Raw genomic sequence first — 17,238 nt, forward strand, 5'->3', positions numbered from 1 at the left:
CAATTCGGTAAGCCCAAGTTGAAGGAGGTCAGAATCCCTGTTAACAATTAAATATCAAATTGGATGGTTTAGAGTCATGAAATTCGAATTTTTTTTTTCCAACATTGGGTCTAGTCAATGACACATTTATAATCATTAGATTTGAATTCTGAGAGATAAAAATGATTGCGGCCACATTATACTAAAAAAAAAAATGAACAGCCTTTTTGCACACTTTTCCTTCTCTCTATACTTGAAGGATCTATTTTTTTTTTTTGAAGTGTGAAAAGCACGATCACATGCTGTCTTAACTCTCCATAATGTATGAGAAAACAAATAGGTACATTTATTAGACTGATATTTTTACACTGAATCTTTGCCTATCCTTCAAGGACCCACTCCATATCCTTGATGGGACTCATCATCACGATTACACTTGCCTATCCCTTCCAAAAATCATATATCTAATAGTATGATACGCGGAAGCTTGTCCCGCTCTTTTTGTTTACTTTTTCCTTGAAGCAAAAAGGTTATGAAGACAAAAAGCTAGTAGCTTCCGACTAAGAGGTAATTAGGGCACACTCTGCTAAACTCCTGCTCTTGCTCCTAGCCTTTCTCTCAAAAGCTTCACCCCCATGTATCTGCAAACAATGAAAAATGCACCAGAACACAATCCGATATATGGGCTAAGAGAAATTGCGAAGTCTACTAAACTAACTCAGATGAAAATTTAGGAGTATAAAAGAATAAAAAATTTGGAATGGGATTATAGAAACCTCGAAAAATATGGGTAATATAAAAAAGGATTGTATACAATGAGACCATTTACCTCTAATACAAGGAGGTACAATTAGTTATAACCATCTGATCTAAAATCTGATAGCTTAGGTGTATCACAAATTTTGAGAAAATTTCTTTTAATTTTTAGTCATTGGAAGAAATGCAGCCATTCAATCTCACATCCAAAGGTCAAGATGAATTATGACCACCTTATACCAAAGGTAAATGGTTTCATTGTATATTTTTTCATATAAAAATTCACTTATTTTAAAAAACTAGTAAATGATTTGGTCCAATGGCATAAGGACCATCAATTTGAAGAATGATTAGAGCTGTGTATTGAAGAACTCAAAATATTTTTTGAAAGGAAATTTATGTAAGGTTGCAAACTTTCTTATAAAAATAGGGTTGTAGTAATCTACACTATTTATTTTATTTTTACGATGCAGATTTGATACTATCTTAAAAGATGCATTACTTTTTGACACTATTTTGAAAGGCATATCAGATCTACATTGCCAAACGAGTTGTTGTTGTTGTTGTTCTTGTTGTTGTTATTATTATTATTAGATATTATTCCAAATAATGTTTTTTTCCAAGACAACAGTAATTGATCCTAACCTGCCGAGCATCATGACAGTCGCCTGCGGATTCGTCCCTGGAGATGCAAGAAATGTAGAGCCATCGATGATGCGCAAGCGCTCCACGCCAAGTACCCGATAGTCACTGTCCACTACCTTGCCTACTTGACAACCACCATGGTAGTGCCAAATGGTTAACACTGTGTCCCTACAAAACTGGGCTAGGGACTTAGTATCATTAGGGTGCTTAGGAATGAGGTTGACATTAGCCACCACACTTAGGTTTAACAGCTTTTGCATAGTGTAGTCATCATTCTGTGTCAACAGAACCACGCTCTTCGATCTCGCGATCTTTGATATCATTTGGATGCCACTAACGCATCGTCTGAGGTCCTCAGGATGGCTGAAGTAGTTGAAGGTGACTACAGGATTAGCTCGGATGTCGGTACTGTTGAGCGTGAGATGACCCTTAGAGAGAGGCCCGACGACCTTTTCAAGTATAAACCCACCCTTGAAAACCTCCCTAGGAAGGTCTTGCTTGTTCCTGATGAAGGCTTCAATGGCCTCCTTGGTCCTCTGCTTAGGAGGGAGAGTTGAGAGCTGTCCTATCTGCAATCCAACAACGAAGAGTTTTTCTTAGGTAGTTTTGGGGCTCTTTGACATGAACAGGAGGGGGATTTTGTGTTCTTGAAGTGAGGAATACAATGGAACGCGCTCAAATATTGTATTGATTCTCGGACCTAAACACCATAAGCAACTCTGATCTATTCTGCCCTATCTACCATAAGGAACTCACATCTATATGCTTCTCACCCTATAACAGCCTTGCACATCTATGTGCTTCTCACCCTATAACAGCCTTGTTCCATTACAAGCTTTGCTTGCAAGGCCTTTTTGTTTTTGTTTTTTTTGGTAGTTCAATTGATAAGGAGTTCCCTGCCTCTGGTATGAATAAAATTCAAAACATCATATTGTGGAGCTCTTGCATCCTAACTATTTAGCTTGAGACCATTCTGTTACTTCAGGTCGTCCTAAGAGATGTACAATAAATTCTTGGGTTTCTAGGTTTCCATGGTGTCATAATAGTGCTATTAGTATTTCCAATCCGGTTCGATAGATCGCAGATCCGGTTTACCGAACTGGTCATTAAAAAATTTTAAAAATAAAAAAGTGGAGCATCCGAGGGGTTCTCCGATAGAACCATCATAGAACTAACTAGAATCGGCTGTCTCATGGGGTTCAACTGGCATGTTCTCGATATTTAGCGGGAACCAATTTGCCTCGACGATTCTCGATCTAGATCGACCAGTTCCAATCTGGTTTGACATTTTTAATTCATTGGTGCTACCTAACGGCCGGATCAGCTACTAGGCTTTTGTGCATAGCGAGTTCAGCCCCACCCGGGCTTGGCTCAAACTGGCCCAACATCATCATTGTTATTTTAAAAATAGGAAAACTTTATATAGAGCCTAGGCTCTAAACAATCAAATTAGAGCCTACCTCAAAAATTTCACCAGATAAGGTTGTTTTGATGCCCAACTATCTTCAAATCGGTCATCTCGACATCAAGAAGCATGGACTAGAGAAAAAAATGAATTTTAAGTTTTGGAAATAGTGCATCTTATGACGCATTTTTGGACCGTCAATTTTTAAGTTATTCAAGTTTTCATAGATCTGCTTGATCCACGTTATTTTTGAAGCTTTAAATTTTATCATTAAAAACAAAAATATATTTTAAGGCTAGTCGAAGTTTTCCGGTATTAAAACCACATTTCTCGACACTATTTGGAGGTGGGCTCTAATTTGATTGTTTAGAACCTGCATTATAACATGCACTAGTTCCAAAACTTGAAATATATTTTTTTTCTCAAGTCCACGCATCTTGATATCGAGATGATAAATTTGAAGATATTTAGGTATCAAAACAACATCTTCCAGTGAAATTTTTGAGGCAGGATCTAATTTGATTGTTTAGAGCCTAGGCTCTATATAAACTTTTCCCTTTAAACTTTTCCCTTTAAAATAGGCAAGGCGAGCTTTTAAATTTAAGAAGAGAAGACAATAACTGGGTGGGAGACACGACCCAAGAAAACACAAATTGAAGTGTCAAAGTCCTTTTACACCCACGAGGGGACATCAACTTGTACACCATTATTAGTAGCGCAAAATCTTATCCATGCTTGTGGCTCGTGGAAATACGAATAATCAAAATCAAATGTTAGTTAATTCTAACTGCTTTGGGGAAGGGTCAAAATACGGGTTGGAAAAAGTTTGTATAAGTTTGAACTTTATTGGATTATTTGCTGAAGTAAAGTTCTAGTGATCCATGTCTATTTTATTTAGACGGTGTAGATTTTACGCTGTAAGGATCTTCCACTTTTTAATGTTGTCTTAAAAGACACATTAAACCTATATCATTCAACTAAAATTAATAATATAGAACATTTTAACCTTATTTCTAAAAGTAAGATCTACAAACCAAAGATTTCTAATTATCCTAATTAACAAGAAAGTTGCCTTTTAAAAGTTTCATTTAACTTGGGTAAAAGAAAAAGTTTATATAAAATTGACACCTTAAAATGTAAAATTAAGGTGCACCTCTAAAATCTTTCTAAAATGTAAAATTAAGGTGCACCTCTAAAATCTATACATCTCGCAGAGATGTATAGATTTGGAGAAGAAAAGAGTTTTCAAGTTATAAAAATGGTCCATTTTGCAACAAATTATCCGGACAGTCCATTTTCGATATTTCCATACAGTAATAGATATGCTTGATGGAGCCCTTTTGTAGTTTAAAATGTTATAGTTAGAGATAGAAACAATTTAAACTTTTTCTGTTGTAGATCCATACTTTTTCAGCGCACAAGACAATGCAAAACCCATGTTTTATAGAAGATAATAGTGGAGATTACTGAAAGTTTAAGTCAAAAAGAATTTTCCAGAGACCACACTTACATATGTCCTCCGCTGCTAAAACTGTGTTTAAGTTAAACAAGAGGCATGACCCTAACCAGGTCCTCATTATGAACCACGTGGGTTTGAGGTAAATGTTAAACAAGTGAGGTCCCTCTGCTTACATTGCAAAGGTAATTACTTTTATCAAAAGATTTCATATTTTTTGCAGGACTATACTGTACACGCTCATATTTAGTGGCCAATGTTTGGAATTGAAGTGGAGAATAGCTATGGCTGGCAATGGATCTTACCAGACTCGGGACCGAACAGATAGACCCGTCCTTGGGTCCGGATATGGGTCCAATATTTGGACCCGACGGATCGGGTCTAGGTCCAAAACCTAGACTTGAACACTATTCGTGTCCAGGTCCGGATCCAGTCGGACCCGGCTTGTTGCTACCCCTACCCTTCAATAAATTCTGGAAGTTTTTTAGTTTCACATGCTAACCTAGATTGAAGGACTTAACCTTGAGGCAAAATTCCAAAGCCCTTCAATCTATGAAAATGGAATTCCAAAGGAGAGGAAAAATTAGGGCACTCACCTCTGCTGACAGGATACCATGGTGGCACTTGATGCTATCAGAAGACTGGCCAAAGCCACTAGAGGCCTCAATGAATGAACCCACCTTTGTGATCCCCACAGTTTGTATCAGAGAATGCTCCACCATCCTCTTTGTGGGTATATAAACTGAATTCATGGGGTTATCTGCCATCCCCTCCCCCACATTATCTTGATCCAGGACTTCAGGAATTCTCCATCTCTTCAACTCATGTCTTGGGCCTATACCACTAAGCAAAAGCAAGTGGGGGCTTCCTATTGCCCCTGCTGATACTATGACCTCTCCGGAGTCCTCGGCTACAAATACCTTGCGGTCCACCCCTTTTTCGTCGATGAATTCGACTCCCACTGCCGCAGGCTTCTCACCTGCATAAATTGTAGACTTCATCAGAGTTGAGTAAAAAGAAATAGGTGAGAGTTGAGGAAAAAGAATTAGGTGTCATGTATGCCCAAGTTTGGGGCATCTTTGTTTCTTGTGGAAGAGCTTTCCCGGGGTCCGGGAAAGTTTAATCATTGGGGCCGTTTTTTCATTAGCTTGGAAAAGTGTTTTCATACTTGGATGAGGTTTCTAGAAGGCCTAGGCTTTATGAAAACAAAATAAAGCTTCACCTCAAATCCTCATCAGGAAAGTACTTTCGGCGACGAAAATCCCTATGCTGACTCGAATCAATTTCTAACAAAGGCAAAAATTTTGAAACTAAAAAAATAGTACGGATCTTGCAAATTTGTGAACACCTATTTTTAGAGCAAAAAAGATGGTCTAGATAACAAAGTTGCTCATCCATAAGTAATAATAGCCTTTACATCCATTATCTAACCTCATTACTCATTCAAAATTTTATTACTCAACCATAATATTCTATTTGAGATGATGGATGTAAAGGTTTTTCTAACCTCATTACTCATTCAAAATTTTATTACTCAACCATAATATTCTAGTTGAGATGATGGATGTAAAGGTTTTTCAATGCCTGACTAGCAATTTTGAATGAGTTATGAGATGATTTATTTAGTTTGATAGGCCTGCAGCCCTGTCAAACATTTTTTCCTTCATGCTTAATGGGTATCCAGCTACGGTTCTCACAAAGATGCATAGTTCTTCAAGGCTGAGAAAGTTTATGTGTTGCTACAATAACTACCACTTTGTTAGAAAACAAAAATAAAAAAATTTATTATAACGTTGCAATCTTATATTATTGAAGTAATGTGCATCTTGAAAATCAAACATAAGAGAGTGTTCCGGGCTTGTAGAACCTTCTAATTGATCATCTCATCCTTCAGGTGCACGAACATGAATTCAAGTCCAAAAAATAGTACATTTTGCAACAAATTATCCGGACGATCTATTTTCAAAATTTTCAAATGTTTCTTGATTTACTCTATCATTTTTACGATTTTAAATTTCTTAACCAAGGATGAAAATAGATGTCCAAATAAAGTTCCCGACACCAAAACATCTCTAAACGAATTTTAGATATGCACCTTACTTGTACACTATAAGGAGGCAACCTTATACAAACCTCACCCAAAAAGGAAAACAAACAATTCTATCTACCAAACTTTAACATTGCCCAAATAAACATTGCCTAAATTTCTTTGTCTCTTAAGAAAAAAATATAATCAACAAGGGACTATGTGATATGAAGTATTTAAGAGGCTAAGGACCATTCTCACATTTTAAGAAAATGAGTAGATCATTTTTGGTTGGACAGGGAGATAGTTGACCATATTTAATTATTTTGCGGGTAGGACTTTCTGACCAATGGAAATAAGAGAGATGGGCCCCTCGCCTAAATATTGGTTGGGATGTGTGACCAGGAAAAACACAAGGAGACATATTATAAGCATAACGAGAAATGCGCCCTTCGGTCCGCCATGTACTTTGGCCGACCGGGGCCCTTTTCATAAAGTTTTGGCAGTATATTAATGTCAAATTTATATTCTTTATGTACTTTCAATCTAAAAGCAAAAAACGCTTCAAAATGAACTGTCGCATTATGTCTTCATGAGATTATGCGAGAGAGAGAGAGAGAGAATGAAGAGAGTTAATGAGAAAAGTGAGCGTAAATTATCGGGAGTGATTTACATACGGATCTTAAAATTTATTTTAAAATACACAAATATTTATAGGTAAAAATTATATAGAAGATCAATCAACTTGTTTTTGTTTTTTTTTTTTCAAAATTATCTTTCAGAGGATGTAATCCTCGGTCTGAATTGTATTTTTTAATTTTTTTTTAGTTTTTTCTTTAGTAGCGCCCCAAGCTCTAAGGTAGTTCCCTACGGGAAAAATAATAATAATACAATTTTGGACAAATAAAAATGTTGGGTGGACTTACCTTCTTTGTAATTTTCAACTATAAATAGAGTTTTTTGTATTTTAAAAAGGAATTTTGGACCCTTATGTAAATCACTCAATTATCAATATGAGAGAGAGAAAGAGAGAGGGAGAGAGGCACCTCTAGCCCTATTCCTAAAGACAACCCTCTTCACAGTGGCATGCAACAAGACCTTGAGATTAGAAGCATCAGCTCTCTGCAAAAGATCAGCAGCAGTGTGCCTGAACCCCCTCTCATCAAATATTGATCCCCCAACCTTAGTCCCATAAATATGATCATATGTGTAGCCATTAAAGGGATGAACCCCTGCATCCAACAACCCATCTCTCAGAGCAGCCTGCCATGGCTTCACCCTTGGCTTCTGCACAATTTGCTTCTCAATCCATGGATAACTCTCATTAACAAGCTTCCCATCCCACCCATTTTTTCTCACATACTCAGGGCTAGCTCTGGTGTAAAAACCAGCATTGATGCAGGTCCCTCCCCCCAAAACTTTCGCTCTGGCATTTATGACTCCATCTGTCGAGACAAATGGCTGCGTTGGTGAATCCGGAGAGGCGTCCATTAGTGAGATGTGGAAGTTCTGGAGCAGAGAAATGTTCATGTTGCCATAAGGGGAGCCTCCTCTCTCTAGAAGTAAGACACTGTAGTTTTGTGAGAGAGTGGCTGCAAGTGGGCACCCTGCTGTGCCGCCTCCAACGATTATGTAGTCGTATCTCGCATTCGGGTGTCTCGCAATGGTGCTTGATTCCTTCACAAATCGATACTTCGCGTCGTAGCCTGCAATGGAAGTGAAAGTTAGTCCAGAGAGAGAGGGGCAATGCACATGGGTAGCTAGAGAGAGAGAAGGGAAAAGATCAAACCTTTTGAGAATCCCGCAAGTAAGATGAGGCACACAGTGATCTTCAGTAAGAGACCCATCTTCATAGACAGTATTCTCTCTGTCTCTCGGAAACCCTAGAAGCAATCAGGGGTGGGGTGGCCATGGATTGCTGGTGGTTCTTCATTATATGGACGATGAAAGAGGAAAATGGGGTAGTTCTGATTCACCACATAGTTAAGAGGGGAGGAACCAAAACCAGAAGTAACATTTATGACTGAAATGAATGAGCGGTTGGAGTAGGAAAACATGGCCATCAAATTGCACATGAACCTCTCTCTCTCTCTCTCTCTCTCTCTCTCTCTCTCTCTCTCTCTCCTCTCTCTCTGCAACAGTTTACAGCTTGCAAATGCATTCCAAAAATGGCATGACAGATCTAAACTACCTAAATTTGCAGGTGGAGAAGGAAACATTTTTTTAAATGGCTACGTTATTAGGCTGTTCTCATTCAATGCTCGTTTCTTTATTCTTCTCTCTCCTAAGATAGTTTCTTCAAAGTTTAACAAAGCTAATGTTTGCTTCATTGATTCCTTGATTTTGTTATCTTTCTAATTTTTGATTGTTTTGAGATAACCTCCTTCTGACCTAATCAATGAACAATGTGAAATTCTAAATTGTTTATTGCATTAATTGAAATAATTTCCCTATGTTGGTCTTCTTTCTTGTTTATAAAAATGGGGAATTCTTTAATGGGTTATGTTTTTACGAAATGGGAACGTGTGTTGAGTTGGTAGCCATTAATGGATGTTTATGGTGTTGCACCATCCACATTTAGTCTGGGTTTTGCTTCGGTGGTTTGTTTCATTAGTAGTGCTAATTTAGCAGAGTCGGGGATGAAACTCGGCCCATGCGCGAGTTGAGAGACGCGGGATGAGTCTGAGTCACTCGGCCCGTGTCTGGCCCATACCCAAGCCAAGTGACTCGGGCTGAGTCCTGCCAAGCTAAAAAGTAATAAAAAACAAAACGTGATTTCAAAAATAGGAAAAATTTGTGTAAAATACATTTAATTAAAGGAAAATTGTTTCATGGGCTGGACCACATTTCTACAATATGCAGGCCATAGGAATAAAGCATTCATCGATGGATGCAAATAGGTGGTCCATCTAAAATCAATTGTAACTAATAGTCCAAATATTTTCTTAATATGATTATTATTTTTAGTTTTCAATTTATTTTTTTCATATTCATGATCTCCATGTTAAAGATTATATATTCTCTAAAAATTAAGATAAAATTTTATTTAAAAAATATATGTATTGCCAAGCCAGTATAACTACAATATGTGGGCTAGCTGCATAGAAACCATGTTTTTAAATAAAATAGATCTAAAAAAGCAGTGAAAGGACTGTCTACCATTTATTTTTTATACATGAAAGTCACAATCATTGTTGTCTTTTAAATTTCAAAACGGGTAGTTGTAAGAATATCATTGAATAGATGTAGAGTTCTAAAAAAATTTCTCCAATTTTGTTACTCACCCTAAGCCATCCATTTTGACATCAAAAAAATAACCTCCATATATAAAATATAAATAGCCTTTTTGTAAGTCCCATTTAAAAATGGGTTTAGTTAGGCTAAACCACTTGTGATGTAGACCCTTAAAGTGCTCAATATTTTTAGACATTTAGATACCCTTATTCTATAGTATAGTAACTTTTTGTTTAGGGGTATTTTAAGTAATTAGTCAAGAGTAAACTAGAAATTATTAGTAAAAATAAAATCATTTATTAACAATAGTGGACAATGACATCATCGATATGATGTGTGTGTCATCACCCATAAGATGCATTAATTGTTTTAACTAGTAATAGAATGCCGCTATTTTTCTTATAAAAATATCTATTCTACCCTTCTAAATGACAAAAAATACTTGAAAAATTTTGTATTACAATTCAAAAGTATTTTAATGTCTAAAAATGTTGAGCACTTTAAGGATCCACACCACCAAATGGTTTTACTAACAAAACATTTTAAAATAATAAAAAAAGAAGAAAAAATGTAAAAATAAGTATTCCTTATAAAAACACTCAATCTCTGCCCAAACTATAGAAAAGAAATAAATATTATAAATAAATTTCTTTTCGTTTAGGTTTTTTTATATTTAAATTTCTTTTAGGATCCCCAAAACAACCCAATTAAAAAATACTCTCACCACGGTGACGAATCTGAGTTGACTCGCCCGAGTCTACACATTCATTAGCAGTGCCAAGTTAGAACAGTGCAGTCATGATTTTTGTGAAAAGGAATTTCTTTGTTCTAAGTTCAAACGTCAACACATGTATCAGAATTCTCCTCTCTCTCTCTCTCTCTCTCTTTCTCTCAGCAGAGGACACGCTTTGCTCCATTGTTTTGAGCACAGAAGCTGACATGACACACAGGTAACAGAATTCTCTGTGTTTTCTCTCTCTAAGCTTCATAGCTCTCTTTCTTCTCTCTCTTTCACTGTGCAAGGGCTGTAAATAAATAACATGTGTAACAGCATAGTTGTAATGGCTGATTTATGGCTGATTTTACTGTTTACTCCACATCCACATGTACATATTCAAATTCCAATCGCTCACCACGAGAAACCGCATTAATCACCACCACGTACATCTCTCTCTCTCCTCTTCACTCTCTCTCTCGAACTGTACCTGTCCTAGGTAGTCTCGCGTGGGGACCATATGAGTTTTTTGGTTTTTTTTGGACAGGTGTTGAGATACTAGTGGTCATCGGGGAATTGGTAGCCAAATACTTACTCTTCCAAGTGGGAAATGAGGTGGCGGTGGGGTACTATACTATTATTTGTGTGCCACAAACCACAGCCGCTTGATTTAGGGTGGGAATGATTCTTTTTTGTGGATGGTATGGATGTTATATTTGTGCGCCAAAAGGATTTCTAGTCCTGCCAGATTATCTTGCCTATCTGCTTCCACCAGCGGTAAAAATATATAAGGAAATCATTTATTTTTAGTACAACGAGATCACGAATTACTGTATGTGGATCAGTGTTCGTAAAATCAAATCGGAATGGTTAACCAGATATGGGCTCAGAAGCAGTTTAACCTGTCTAACCGATAAACCGGCCAATTCAACTATAACTGGTCAAGTCTCGAATGGTCAAAAAAGTGCTGAAAAAATTAAAAAGATACAAACAAAATCTAGTAAAATATGAAAAGGATATAAAGAATGATTAAAACAAAACATATTAAAATAAAGTTGAAAATTAACAAAAAAATAGATTTTAATGAATCGATTTTTGAATTAAAGTGAATATTAACGACAAAAACAAATTTTAATCTTTAATATAATATAAAGAATATTAAAAATACATTACAAACCAAATTCCTTATTTTTGAGAATTTATATACATTCTTTTGAATTTCTTTTTTTAAAATACCGATTGATCATCAAAACCACCCAAAATCGAAACCGGTCACTAACTGGTTTCGATCTAACTGGGTGGTTAGCGGTTAGATCGCCTGGGTTTTCTAACAATGATGTGGATATTAAGTTGAGTAGTTGTAAGTTTGGCATTGACTAAATTTCAAAATAACATTTTCTCGAATTTGTGACACCAGGGAGCCATCAAATTTGAGGACTGATGTCTTTGACAACTAATGTCTAAAAGTGATTGTAAGGGCAAAAGAAACCTTGGGAAAGTGTCTCAGCTACACAACTAACATTCAACAATTCCAACAGTAAGAAGAAGACTGGCCACTTCAAAGTTCAAAAATCTATTGGAATGAGACATTTCATAAGCTGGCTGTTATAATAGAGTGGCTTCAATTCTACAAAAAGAATGGACATTTCACTCTTAGACACTCACTACTTAACATAGGTTTCAAACATATATATCAAACTCAAAAATACATATCAATTGAAAAATACAACTCAAAATAAGGTTCATAGCCTTTGCAACTTGCATTAGTCACTTTTCAAATTACATATTCGAATATCATCTAAAAAATACATGTCAATCACTTTCTTCGTTTTAGCCATTTTTTTTGCTAGCTTGCAATACCTTTTCCCTCTACATCAGGTTCCTCCCTAGTCCTTTCTGCCTAGACATCTCCCTCTTTTTGTGATCGTAAATTCCGTCTTGATTCCTCATGCAAGACCGACACAACTTGAATTTGGATGTTTTTGCTCTTGTCTGCTCTTTGTTCTCTTCTCATTTTTTTTATCGGTCTCGTTCTCTCTTTCATTATCTCCACCATCTCCCTCCTCAATCTCGCTTTCTTTATCTCTACTACCTGCCTCCTCGCTCTCGCTTTCGTCATCTCCACCATCTCTCTCCTCGCTCTCACTTTTATCATCTCCACCATCTCTCTCCTCTCTCTCGCTTCCACCATCTCCCTCCACCCACTCTTCGACATTTGTCTCCAAAGGAGTGTCCTGCAATAGCAAATCATGGGTTACCTATACATAATGTATTGATTGTCTTGCTACTACTTCACCCCTAAGTACAACTTGTAGCATCCTTATACAGGTTAATCGCTGCAAGTAGACAATGGAAAACAAAATAGAAAATTACTTTGAATGCATATTAAGTCGATAAAAAATAAAATACATAAATTAGATAATATACCAAACTCCTCTCATCATCATGGCCTGCGAGGGGGGGCACATGAGATTATGACTGCGAGGGGGCACTTGGGAGTATTTCTATAATCATGGCCTGCAAGGGGAGATACATTTGATTGCGATTGCGAGAGGGGCATATGGTAGTATTTCTATATTTATGAGTGAACATGCTGTATTAGGCCATATATTCCTTTGTAGGCATTCCTCCATATTTATCCACGCCTGCTTTGACAACGTTGCATTCTCGTTGCCGTCAGTCGCGTATCTCGGTACTTAACTCATCAATCTAACTTGTGGGATGTAAACCAACATTTTCAATCCTATCTCACTTGGGTGACCCAACGAGAATCACTTGCATCTTCCCAAATTACTGCAGTATACAATCAGACATATAGTACTATGCAATGTTGAAACATATTAGATACGACTGGCATAATGTGTTTTCTTTACTTAGTGTATCTCGTGGACTATACTCGTCATATGGTTGCCAAGTCACCTACAACAAAAACATAACACAATAATAGCTTATTTGTATTTGCATTTACCTACAATTACATAAACACACAAGCAAATCACTAACCATGTCAATTGAGATGTTATCAAACGCTGTTAATGGATCTTTGCTACGCAGTTGTTTCTTCCACTTGCAAGCTCTAAGCATTTCTATGGTGATAGTTGTAGGCTTGCGGCTTAGAGCTGGAAAATGCTTATTGATCCAACACTACAAAAAAAGAAAAAAGCTAGAATGTGAAAATATAGCTAGAAGCAATGGTTTAAGAAACAGATTGATGCCCCTGATCGGGCACCTCAAAAACCCATCCGGATCAGTGAATCGGCGATCAGGATTGGGAATCGGCCGAATCGGTAGGATTAAGCCTTAAAAAAAATCTGAAAAAATTATTAAAATTCATTATAAATGTTGTCTTTTAGGAATCCAATAAGAAATATGGGTACTCCATTAAGAATTTTCATTTTTTTGCATAAATATGTGAATATTGATATGTTCTTTCCCTGCATGAACTACTGTTTACCATTTAATTTACATCACATAAAAGGATAATCATATAATTATCATGGATTAAGTATATCATCATATATGGAATACAATAAAGCATACAATTCAGCAAAAAATTTACAATAATATAGTTGTCCATAATGCCACTACATGTATATTTGGCACAAAAAATATTTACAATGATATAGTCATTTGACAATGCCACAAATAATATTTACCATGATATAGTGGGCACAATCCCAACTCAATTAAAATGATCACAAATAGTCGTACATCTGAATTACAAAAATGCAAGATAATATAATAAAAAATGCAAGCTCCAAACATGCTTACAACTCAATTATCAAGAATATATATACAATTTATGTATCAACATATATTTTTTGCATTAAAAATTTAATAATAAAATTAAAAAATATAAGATAAATATAATTATCATACATGCAATGATTTTTTTGCAATGATATTCATACAGTTAATACCAAGAATATACATACATGCCACAAATAATATTTACAACGATATAGTCATTCAAGATAATATAATTATAAAAAATTTATCAATCATATACATACATTTTATGCATTAAAATTTAAAAAATGCAGTTTTGCATTAAAAATTTAACATGTATTGTTTTGCGTCAATAATCTATCAACATGCACTTTTTTGCACTAAAAATTTAGCAATAAAATTTTAAAATGCAGTTTAATTCGTCATGATAATCAAAACCTAGTCACAATTTTTACAATTTTTTAGAAAATCATGATTTTTCAAAAAAATCGATCCTCAACAAAAAACATTCTAAAAACACAGCCACAACTCCTCTTCATTCAAAATCGAGCAATAAAAATTGCTTAATCTAGCAACTTATACCCAAAATTATTTGAATAACAGTATTACCTTCAAAAACCCTCTAAATTAATTCATAATAGTACTTTAATTCGTCTCATATTTGTAGTTTGGCAGGAAAAAAAAAAAAAAACCCCTAACTGTTCTTCACAAAACCGTGACTCAAAATCAAAAGTCCACCACAAATTCACCAAAATCAACACAAAAGGTGTACAATTCTGATGAACAACACAATCACGACTAATCTCCCTCTTATTTCATATAAAATAGTGACTGATTTCATCTGTAATTCAAAGAATGGGGGAAAAAAAAGAAGCAGAAAAAACGCTGACCCAACATGACATCAATCATTTGAACTCAAAAATCCACCTCAAATCGAACAAATTAGATCTAATTATATACATTTTATGATAAATAACACTATAAGGAATCAAAACCCTATAATATTAACAAATTATTTACAAAAACTTGAATACAATTGATTGAATGACGGAAAACCAAACTTCTTACCTGTTTTTTTGTAACAGTGGATTCAAATCCAAATCTGAGTTGTTATGGACCAAAATACTCATAATGTATGATTAATTTCTTCTAAATAAAACTCTTAAGATCAATAACCCTCAGAGTTTACAAAAAATAATGCACTATTTTGCTTGAAATCAGAGAAATGGTAGAAACCTAAAAAAAAATCTTTGTTCTTCACAAATCCGCTGATTTGTGATCGAAATTGAAGATTTCAACTCCAATTTATCAAATGATAAGGTTGAAAAGCTAAATAAAAAAGATGAAATATTCGATTCACATGCTGAAAAAGCACAACAATTATAAAAAAAATGCCAAAATTTGATGATTCCCATCGCAAAACACTGTTCACCTGTGTTTGAACAATGACTGAGGCGATTTACTGTTGGGAATCGCCCAGTTCTCTCTAGACACAGGCAATTCTCCGTGTTTCGCTGGAACCAGCACGGGTGTGCCGATTCTCGAGTCGAACCGGGCGTGTCCGGTTCGATTCGTCGATTGTTTAGACATTGGCTATAAGCAATTACTTTAAGGCCAAAAGAATTATAAATATATCAATATTGACTATAAAAATAATGAAAGTTACCTGTAGTAGTGTTGCTGATCCACTAAAATGTGTATCTCCGTCCACAACCTTAAATAAAGAGCGGTAAAAGAAGGCCAATGCTGCTGCACCCCAAGCATACTTGCTTGCCTCATCGAGATCTCAGAATAGTTGCAGGTAACTTGTAAGTGTCGATCCTTGAAATGCATAGACAAATATAGTTGTGCTGACTAAATAAAGGAGATGAGCTCGAGTGTGTTGAAGCAATTTTAATTTGGTAGGCTATTTTGGTAATTTCCCAAATTTCGTCCTCAACCAAGTATGTTTAAGACAGCTTAACATATCACCGTTAGGGTAATCTCCCAAATATTTCATGATGAAAGCCCAGTAGTTTGTAGGTCTGATGCCTGTTACAGGTTCGCCTGTCACATGTATCCTTAATATGTGTCACACATCGTACATGGTTGGAGTCATCTCACCAACAGTTAAACGTGCGGTATTTATCACCTTGCACCACTTCCCTATAAAGGCCATCAATAGACTGCAATCGATATGGTAGACCCCAATGTCTATCAAGGATCTCAATTGGTTTTTCAACCAAAGCAACATGTCGTAGATCTAGCTCCCATTTTCCCAAGGTCTTAGTTGATTCATTAATATGAAAATTGCTTTTCTTTTGAAATGGAGTTAAATAAAAAATGACAATAGTTATTAACAATATAAGAATTACCTAATGAATGTAAATCATGAACTAAAGTAAATAGACGATCGTACCTTTTCCCTTTGATCGGACTAAGTTGATGAACTGAAGATACTGTCTTGGGTCTTGCATTGCTAAATCTATTTTTATTATTAGAGTTTACATGTGCACAACACATCTATTAATAAAGTATGCTTCTGATTGCCCAAATTTATGAAATGATCAGGCATGGATATAAAGTATGTCAAACACTATGGATGTTAACTCAATCACACATGCTTCTGATTGACTAAAGAACTCACAACTAACTACATCAAGAGTCAAGATTTCACGCTGAGCATACATAAAAAGCAGCATGTTAGATACAAGTATATGCCTTCAAGTGGGTGCTACAAATTAAAAAGACACAGTAAATAAGCTGAGTACAAGTTTATGCCTTCAAGTGGGTGCTTACAAGTTGCCCTGTTAAGACTAGTTCATTTGCATTGACTATAGCGAATAGGTCACACTGGTACTTTCAGTAACTCGATGCGCTTCCTTTTAGGTTGGCCATGGGGGGGCCTTGGGTGACATGGAAGTACTCTTACTCCCTCTGGAGGAAGCTTTTCACGTAAACTACACCAAGACATGTCGATTAAGGTAAATGGCATGATAGCTATAGAATATGTTTCACAGAATTTTACAATTGTGAAATATTCTTCACAATTGTCAACGTAATTCGTATTTATTACTTGAAGGGCTTTACAAGCATGCTTGCAAGGAAACCCCGTTATTTTCCAACCCCAACATTTACATTCTCATGTATTAATATTTACTTTATAATTCATGCGATCACTCCTAGCTTCATAAACTGGTCCATTTGATGCCACTGTGCACCTCACGGAAAGGGATTGTTTTATGAAATTTTAATTCGTTTTGAGGGGTAAGTGTTGTAGTTTAGGTTTCAGCTTTTAAGTTACGAGTGGCCAT

At 35.8% G+C, this 17,238-nt stretch overlaps 1 protein-coding gene across 1 annotated transcript; it reads right to left on the reverse strand.

Annotated features, from left to right (window-relative positions):
- Positions 1-477: 477 nt before the first annotated feature.
- On the reverse strand, positions 478-8,173 carry HTH (Glucose-methanol-choline (GMC) oxidoreductase family protein). The gene is made up of 5 exons (XM_020673222.2): positions 8,057-8,173; positions 7,314-7,973; positions 4,838-5,220; positions 1,381-1,949; positions 478-620 (listed from the first exon to the last, which is right to left on the reverse strand). The coding sequence occupies exons 1-5, from the start codon at positions 8,118-8,120 to the stop codon at positions 566-568; spliced, it is 1,731 nt and encodes a 576-aa protein (XP_020528881.1). The 5' UTR covers positions 8,121-8,173; the 3' UTR covers positions 478-565.
- Positions 8,174-17,238: the final 9,065 nt, after the last annotated feature.

The sequence above is a fragment of the Amborella trichopoda genome, chromosome 5 (genome assembly GCF_054954075.1).
Source record: "Amborella trichopoda isolate Santa Cruz 75 chromosome 5, AtrichopodaSantaCruz75HAP2 v2.0, whole genome shotgun sequence".
Classification (NCBI taxonomy): Eukaryota; Viridiplantae; Streptophyta; class Magnoliopsida; order Amborellales; family Amborellaceae; genus Amborella; species Amborella trichopoda.